The sequence below is a fragment of the Lolium rigidum genome, chromosome 2 (genome assembly GCF_022539505.1).
Source record: "Lolium rigidum isolate FL_2022 chromosome 2, APGP_CSIRO_Lrig_0.1, whole genome shotgun sequence".
Taxonomy (NCBI): domain Eukaryota; kingdom Viridiplantae; phylum Streptophyta; class Magnoliopsida; order Poales; family Poaceae; genus Lolium; species Lolium rigidum.
Window position 1 is genome coordinate 240,605,497 of NC_061509.1, and position 9,089 is coordinate 240,614,585.

General features: G+C 48.0%; 1 protein-coding gene across 1 annotated transcript; it reads left to right on the forward strand.

Annotated features, from left to right (window-relative positions):
- Positions 1-566: 566 nt before the first annotated feature.
- Positions 567-5,559, forward strand: LOC124693173 (putative methyltransferase-like protein 7A). Its single transcript, XM_047226639.1, has 6 exons — positions 567-781; positions 891-986; positions 2,391-2,609; positions 2,706-2,802; positions 4,977-5,039; positions 5,154-5,559. Exons 1-6 carry the CDS (start codon positions 575-577, stop codon positions 5,345-5,347), a joined length of 876 nt encoding a protein of 291 aa, XP_047082595.1. The 5' UTR covers positions 567-574; the 3' UTR covers positions 5,348-5,559.
- The last annotated feature ends 3,530 nt before the right edge of the window (positions 5,560-9,089 follow it).

Genomic DNA, 9,089 nt, shown 5'->3' on the forward strand with positions numbered 1-9,089 from the left:
TATCTAAAAAAAACTAAGATATGATTAAAATATTAATTTTTGAAAAAAACGTTAAATAGCCCGCTATAGTACGGCTATAGCCTTTCATAGCCTCCGACAATATCGCGGCCAAATGAAATAGCCCTCTATTTTAAACTATGTGGACACTGCTATGTTTTTTCGGAGAACAGAATTCAGAGGTAGACCTGCCTTTGTTGATCAGCTAGTCTCTTTTTTTTTTTTGAAGATCAGTTATGTCATTGTTTTTCAAAACATCATTCGTGTTAGAGTAAACTACAAAACTGTAGGCGCTACAATTTGATCAAAAAAGAAAAGAACTGTAGACGCTACAATGGCCAATGCCCCTATCGCTGCACTTCTTTTCTTTGAGGGACCAGCTATGAGGAACTGTGCACGCATCGCTAAAGCCCACAGGATATTGTCGAGACTCGGGAGATAGGCTTTACAGAGGTTACTGGGCTGGGCCTAAATTTATATGGGCTTTAGTGGTGCCGGTAATGAAACGGTGCATACTAGTTTACGCCTTCGGGATCGGTTTACGTACTCCTCGCTCCTATTCCCAAATATCTCCGCCATGCGGTGCCTCGTCGCGCTCCCGGCGGTCGCCGTCTCCGGCCGCCGCTCCCATCCTAAACCCAGACCCCGCCGCAGAGGCACCCTTGTAGCTCTCCTTCGACGCTGCCGCTGTGGCCGGCGCCACCTCCTCGGTGCATCCTCTGCCGCTGGCCTCCTCCATCTCGCCAATCCTCCGTGCCTCGCCGCCCCACCCATCGACCCCGACGTGAGCTCCATAGCAACGCAGCTCAGTCGCGTCACCATCTGCAAAGTCGATTTGATGGCTTCCAGAACTTCTCATCAGTTGCTTACTTGCTTGCTTTGGCTTTGTGCAGGTCATGCTTGAGCGGGTGCACCCAGCTAGGCCGGGCTGGTACGAGAAGCTTTACGCGACGGCATTGGACAAAGGCATGGCGTCATATGAAGCCGAGGTACATATAGTTTCGCTCTATGTTAATTCAACGGGATCATACCCAATTTCAGTTTCATATCTGACTGCACAATATGATAACTGAACTTGGTGTGTACTCTGGGAGTCCTTGGCCTGTGGTGAGTTGGTGACAAGTGTTAAGTGTTGAGTTTTTCTTTTCTGGTGCCGCTGCTCTTTTGAGCCAGCTTCATGTAAATTTGGTTCCCTCTTTAATGCATAAGCACAGCTCCTGCTGTTCACCGTAAAAAATCTGAACTTGTGAATCCTATCATATCTTGAAAACAGTGTTTTGTCCCTCGTCCAGAAACATCATCATTCTCCATAACCACGCCTCTGCCAACGATCATATGAATAAACCACTACCATACAGCAACATAGAACCACAAAGCATAATACAAAACATCTAGCTCGACAACCTGTTACAAGGTTTTGTTCATCCTGTCGCCAAAACAGCCAACAAAACTGAATTAGTGAAACCACTTGAGCATAGAATAACTGGAATCCAGATAAACAGCTTCAACTCAACCAACATACATAAATTCTTGGAACGCCGTGGTCTGCCCAGGTCGCCGCTATGTCCCTCTATGATCAGTGCCCGGAAACAAGAGATCAGCTCATGGTTCAGTGTCCCTTCACTCGTTTATTGTGGTTCAGACTGTGGCGGATGATGGGGTTCTCCGGTCTCGTCCCCTCCATCAATGATACTGTCGGAGACTGGTGGACCTTAATTCCTAGCAGATGCATAAGGAGGAGAAGGACTGAACCTCATTTTTTATAGAGAAAAAGGTTATATGGCCCTGCTTGAAGAAAGCAATCAGAGCATAGCACCCCGTTGTGGCAATTGCAGGATTACGCTATATCTGGCTGGAGCAAAATGCTAGAACTTCTGATCGGCATAGTTCCGTGTTACTGCAAGTAGTTCCAGCTGACTATCGATGACATCTCGCTGTGGAGGGTAACGGGATGTTTTAGCAGGTAGACGGGAGGAGTATACTCAACTCCTTTCTAACCATAATGAAATGACATACAACCTTTGGTTTTGTATTCTTCAAAAAAATACAGCAATTCTTTTTTTCATCCAACCTCATCTCCATCGCTGGTGATCCTGAGAATCATGGGACCCCAGCCCTGTCTCGTGTGAAACACTTCAGTGGCCAGCAGGATAAGTAAGCTTGCCCCTCTTCACTGTAGCTTTCAGTCTTTGTTTCTGTGGTCCAGACCAAGAAGAAATGTAAATGAGCAATTGAAGAGTGCTGTTGCTGTAACTTGTTAATGTTCATGATCATTAGTTGATCAGTAATATGCTATCCTGTAAAATCTCTAATTGTATCTGTTCAGGAGCAGAGGTGTGATATTTACAACGTGCTGTTATCTCACTAAACATTTTACTTGGTGAAGCTTGCAGATTGCGGAGTATAAATTGAACCTCTTTTCGCAATTGTCTGCTGAGGGGAAGAACATTCTAGAGCTTGGTGTTGGAAGGGGCCCCAACTTAAAGTACTACGCAAGTGCTGATGGGGTAAGAGTAATTGGGGTGGATCCTAACAGGTACATGGAGGATTATTCTAGATCAGCAGCAATTTCCACAGGACTTCCATCATCAAACTTCACTTTCAGAAGAGGGGTACGGACATATGGTGCCTTGTAGTTGTGGACTGTGTGTCTATACTATGTTTTCTGTCAGGATGAGAACTGTGTTTTTATGCTTGCTTCTGCTTAGGTCGGCGAAGCTTTGCCAGTGGAGGACAATTCAATGGATGCAGTTATTGGCACACTAGTGATGTGTTCAGTGAAGGACACAAATATGGCACTGAGAGGTAATAACTGCTCATCTTTGCAACAGTGATTTCGAAACTTATGTCATATGTTAACTTTGGATCGATACATTCTTAAGGCATTCATATAGGCTAAGAAAGCGCCAAAAGGACAAATTCTCTGTACCACCATATCATCATCCAACCGACAAAAACATTAATTTCAGTAATCGAAATATCTTTATGTAAGGTTAAAGTGGTAACTGAGTTTTCCTCTACTGATGCAATACAATATTTAAACATAAATAAAGAATATATTTATCTTTTTTGGCACAAAAGTACTGGACCTCTGTGTTGCTACATGCCAAAGGATTATTACAAAAGTTTTATGAAAACCCTGCCAAAGCTACAAGATATATCAAAATACGAAACACGAGGATAGCTAATATAAGCAACTGAAAATAAGAAGCGAACTGCCGAAGAGAGCACACTAATCGGCACAAAGCCTAGTACAGACTACAGAATCCTCATCTGTGCCCGCTGAAGGTATCCTTGGGCCTTGGCCACCGCCTCTAGGGAACGGCAAAGAAAAAAGTAACTGGATAAAATGCTCGATCTAGGGCTAATGTGCTCCACAGTTGTGTTGTGGCCAACTTCTATCAAAAAGTTGAGTTTCCACAGTTGTGTTGTGGCCAACTTCTATAAAAAGTTTTTGTTTTGAGCATTAAAGAAGGTAGAGGAGACCTCTACCTTATGGTTACAACTTACAAGAGTCCGGAGACTAGAGAGAGAGGATGCGGAATCTGCAACCCAGACAGGGAATTGGGGGGAGAAAACAAAAACCTATGCTAGCAAAACCATGACCCATTGCAATATGCTGTCTTTGTTTCTGGTTGATCTACATGACCAAACCGTTAGATCCTCCGTGATAGCTCTGATCAGTTGTGAGCGTGTTGTAACTTGTTCAAAACCATGTTGTTCCTTAGCTTCCAAAGTCCCAGCAAGCAAGCCACGAAGCAGATGAACCAAGTTTCAGAGTTTGCGTTGCCACTGGCCTGCTCTGCAAGTTTCAGCAATTGTGCTAGAAGCAGCTGCTTGCTCCGTTAGGTCAAGCTTGTCCCACAGCCAGCTAGAAAATATTTGCATTGAAGAGTTAAATGATGGATCGAGTCCACTGCTGGGCAGAGATCAAAGCCTTCGTCTGAGAACCAAGCCTTGGAAACCATGTTGTCCGTAGTGTTGAGTCACCCAGATAGGCCAACCAGAGATCCAGGGAATGAGTAGCAAAAAGTAATTCAACGGTAAATTGACTATCTTTTTATGTCATCATTCCTGTCTAGTGAAGTCATTACCTTTCCCTTAGGGTACCCTTTGCTTAACTGAAATATGATGTGTGTTGTATTGGCATTACAGTTGTTGCTGTCCATATAAATAAATACTGCAGGTCAGACTTGCCTTGCAGACGCTGGGGGGCACTCCCTCCATTTCGAATAAAGATCACACTTGCCTTCTCAACATGTTTGGTTGGGGGGATTTAATCTTAGGGAATGGGAATTAACGTGACGGGGGACAACAAATCTCTTGTATGGTTGAGGGGTATGGGAATTAATCAGGGATGAGGAAAGGGAATTGAGAGGCCCAACTCCCATGTTTCTCTTCCCTGGTGAGACCAGGTAATTAACGTGGGGAAAGGGAATTGGCCAAACGAAACGTTTTGTTTGTTGGTTCCAATAAAACTTGCTAACGTCCCGATATCAAAGGCAGCCTTTTATTCGCAAGCCCAGCGCATGTCGTGACCAACTCCCTGCTATGACTTCCCATCACAAACCAAACGAAGGAATGGCAATTAAAATCAAATGCCCATGTCTAATCTCCTGGTAAACTCCCACCATTAAATTCCAATTCCCCTTCCCAAGTATTGCCAAACACGTTCTCTGTTTTTTATGCATAACACCTGTCTTTTTTCCCTATGATGTGATCTGCTTCCACTCGAAACACCTGAGTAGAAGTTATTGGCTTGATACCTAAGTTTTTCTTATGTGTAACTCTTTCTTTTGTGTTAAGTGTTAACTGAAGTCGTACTTGTGTTGTCATCTGCATCTTTTCTTTCTTTTCCACCTTATATTGGAAGACATCTCAACATGGTTTAAGATATTCGTCTCATCCTTCTTGTCTTTCCTCCTTACTCGGACAACACACTTTTCTTGTTGAACAACTATGGGCATTAACTTCTGCAGAAATAAAGAGAGTCCTAAAGCCAGGTGGTCTCTACCTATTCATTGAGCATGTTGCCGCACCAGGTATCTCCAGCTTTTAACATAACCTTTGATAGCTAATGGTTACTGGTTATCCTATGTTGAAGATGTGTATCACTGTGCACTTCGTGACCCCCTGCTCATTTTGTCCGTTGGTAGATGGTTCCTTCCTCCAGTTCGTGCAAAGTGCCCTTGATCCTGTTCAGCAGTTTGTCGCTGACGGGTGCCACCTCACAAGGAAAACAGCTGAAAATATTGAGGAAGCTGGGTTCTCAAGCTTGAGCCTGCATGCGGTGCGCCTGTCATCTGCATATATCATTAGCCCGCATGTTTATGGTGTAGCCTGTAAATGACATGTTCAGTTATTTTTTATTTGAGGAATTTCCCCCTCTTGTACAGTGACCCCGTATGGTTTATTTTGAAAGAACTTACGATGGTTGCAGGCGCCGCCTCTTGTGCAAAAAGCAGCCCATGTCTCCATTTTTTAGAGAAAAGCAGTAGTATTCTATTGCATGTATTTGTATTTTGGATTGTTTTACAAAATTCAGTATGCACGAGTTTTGTACATATGAGGAGAGGAAAAGAAAAGAAGAGCAACTAATTAGAGCTAGAACTAAGGAAAGCAATGCATCTAGATGAAGCTGTCAACCAGAACAGCAAAATCTGCATATGCATTCCTTGTTGCTCTATTTTTCAGCATATACATCCTTCTTGAAAATTGCTCTGCAGTGATAAAAAATTCGCTGCTTGCTATTGAATATGTAAGCATTTCTAGTTTTACATATTGCCAAAGCACCTAACAAAATAAATTCCAAAAAAAATGCTTGCCGATGGCCTCCTTCATAGCTATCGCACTGTCAAGGCCATTGTAGGGTTGAGCCAAGAAACTGGGGCAAAGGTACCGCCAGTAAAGTTGAGCAAAAGGGCAATGAAATAAGAGCATCTCCAACTGACGCTTAAAACGGTTGGCGCGCGTTTGCCAGAACTTTGCCCCGTCGAACGCGCCAAAATGCAGCGCAAATTGGCCCTCCGGCGGATGCGGCAAAATACAGCGCGCGCGGCCACGCGAACGGCTAGTTTGATTGTATATGGTTCAAAACGAATCAAATAAATTACGAAAATTTAACTGAAAATTACGAAATATATTAGAAATTCGACAAACACACACATTTTATTTAAATTAAACTAAACTAATCTACTCCGAGTCCTCCCAGTCGTAATCCGACGATCCGCTAGCCGGAGTCGGGTCGGAGACCGGAGTGGTCGTCCACTCGAAGGAGGAGGAAGAGGTGGGCATGTTCGTGGACGGTCCGGCGCCTCTCTTCTTCTCCTCCGCCCTCCTCGCCCTCCGCGCTGCCTTCTCCGCCCTCTCGGCCTTCCTCGCGGTCGACTCAGCGCGGCGCTTCTCGCGGTCGGCCTTCTTCTTCGCTGTCGTCTTCGCCTTCGCCTCTTTCATCTGAGCGTAGAAAGCTTCCATGGCGGCGACGTCCTCTAGGAACGCGCGCGCCCACTCGAGGTGGAGGCGCTCGTCCTGCTCCGCGACGCGCAAGCGCTGCTCGAGCTCGCGAGCGGGCCGCCGCTGCTCGGTCGTGACGGTCGGCGATGGCGGCGCGAGCATCTCCGCCTGCTCGCGCGTCCAAACGTCGTTGAAGTTCATTTGCCGGCGCGGGCGGCCGAGGCGCCAGGCGACGGTGTCGTAGGCCCGCGCCGCCTCGTGCGCGGTGTCGAACGTTCCGAGGCGGATACGCTCCTCGCCGGAGCGGATCTCCGCGTCGAAGCGGCCGCTCGGCCGCGCGTGGATGCCGCGGTAGCCGGAGGCGGAGCGCCGGCACGGAGGCATCTTGCCGGAGTCGGATGCGGAGCGTCGGCGCGGGAGGCAGAGCGGTGGAGAGAGGGAGAGGGAGAGACGGAGGCGCGGACACGCGGAATGTTCAGGCGGTTGGTGTGCGCGCCGTCGCATTACTGCCGCGCGCCAACTTTCCCGCACGGGATGGCGCAAAAGCGCGGGCGCGGCAAAAAAATTCGCGTGCGCCTTTTTCCCTCGTCCGCTGGGGTTTCGCGCGGCCGCCCGCGCGCGCTAAACCGGCGGTTTTTTTTTACCACGCGTCCCTTTTACAGCGTTTGTTGAAGATGCTCTAATAGATGATCCCTGGTCTCTAAAGTTGATCGGTGCACATGGCACAACTATAATCTGGCAAGAAAAAGTTTTTACTGTGCACCATGGCTCGAGTGTTCCATAGCTAGTTGAAAGCAGGATGTGGATCAGTACCATTTTTTAATGAAATCGTATGGTCTACCAACTATGAACTTGCTGCCCCATGGAAAAGTCCAAACATCCTTTTAATCTGATTGATTATGATCTTTAGGAAGCTGCTCAAAATCATGGAATTCTATGACTGCGTCCTCAGAAAGAGGCATTTCTTGTTTAGCTTGATATCCGAGAGACTTTGGCAAAGGAAGCTAAGTAAAGGAAGGATTCAGCTACAGTCTTGTCATTCAAGAGATCCTCCCAAAGTAGAATGGAGGATCCATCTTGGCTCCTTCATTCACAGCCGGCAAACCGATGCCCCCACCCCCCCCCCCCCCCCCCCACCCCCCTCATGCGCCTACCGCGTCGGCGACATGAGGGGTGCGGACCCAGACATGTGGCACGGCAATATAGTTAGGTCTCTGAAGGTAAGGTTTTGGCCAGTCGGCGATGGCACCATGGTAGAGATGGCGATGTTGCGCGGATTAAGAACAAGGTTTCCCCCAATTGTTTGTCCACCTCGATGGCAGCAATCTCGTCGGTGCCGCTGATGTAGTTATTCCTTGTGTCTCGGTTCGATGACTTACTCTGGCCAACTTTGGCTTTGTTGCGGGGTTAGCGAGGTCATGTCTCACTAGGTCAGCCTGGCCATACCTAGGGTAGTCGCCCACCCCTCTTTGGCGCTTTCTTCTTCGAGGTAGCGATACATTTTCGTATCACCGTCACCCCGTGTCCTTTGGCTCTCTGGCCAAGGACTTTCCGGTTGCCGCGTCAGCAGCATTTCCTTAGCTCCGACGTGGTTCAGAGCTCGAGAGGGAGGATCGAGCGGCGTGGTGTCAACAAGTGTAGGAGAAAGAAATGCGGCGTCGGTTCCAATCGAGATTTATGTATAATTTTGCCCATTCCATCCAAAGATGCCGTGTAAGGGTTTTGGTTGACTTTTGATATATGGCATTTTTTCCTCTTTTCGTACAAAAAATGAAAAAGTAACTTGCAATGGTTGCACGAGTTCCATGCTGGGTGGCTTGGGTGGGCTGACATTTTGAAGTGGGCAATCTGGGCCTTATAAATGGTCGGACCTTGGGGATAAGGCCGTCAAAGTTTGTTAGGCTGGGCTTTGTAACATTTTGATCGATCTGTTGCTGGGCTAGGCCTGCGAGTTTGCTTTAGTTTGTTCGATTTACTGTCACAGCCGAGAATAACGCCAGTCAGTTCCATGCAAAAAATATTACAAGAGAGAGAGGATGGCAGTAACGTATTGTGCGTGACACGTTAGGGTCACATGCCCACAGTCGTAGCATTCACTCTACCCACCGGTACCAGGCATGCCAAGCTCGCCAAGGTGGGTAGCATAGGATTTGTAGCCTTGTAGTTGTTGTAGGTGACCACTGACCTGACCGGCGACGCGGCGAGGGCCCTCCCAGCTCCTGCAATGCAGGCCGCAAAGCCTCCTCCCGCGGCGTCGGTCAGTCGGCTCGCCGGACACTCGCACGTTCCGCCCCCTGCTCACGGTAGGGTACCCGACGCGCCCCGAATCCTTTGCCCATGGCGGCACTCCATGTGCGTCGACGATACGCAGCGACGCGACGGCCCTTTGCTCTGTCCACACGCCGGTGGTCACGCCCCACGACGGACGTGGCTCCTTGCCATTCAATGCCTTGGAGGTTTCGCAGCCTGGGGCCCCTTCTTCCCCGATTTCCTGGTTCAAAAACCTCCCATCCCTACTCCTCACATGGAGGGATCGATGTCCTGTCGGGTCTGTCTGCCGGCCTGCCTGCCGTTCCAACGGTTCGTAAAATAATCCTGGCACGGCGGCGACGCATCTCACCGGCGACTGGGTTGGGTAG

Bases quoted from the DNA above. Each gene is read 5' to 3' on its own strand.
- LOC124693173 (XM_047226639.1), top strand. From the start codon at position 575: ATGCGGTGCCTCGTCGCGCTCCCGGCGGTCGCCGTCTCCGGCCGCCGC. The intron at 987-2,390 runs GTACATATAGTT...TGAAGCTTGCAG, and splicing joins TGGCGTCATATGAAGCCGAG to ATTGCGGAGTATAAATTGAA. The intron at 2,610-2,705 runs GTACGGACATAT...GCTTCTGCTTAG, and splicing joins ACTTCACTTTCAGAAGAGGG to GTCGGCGAAGCTTTGCCAGT.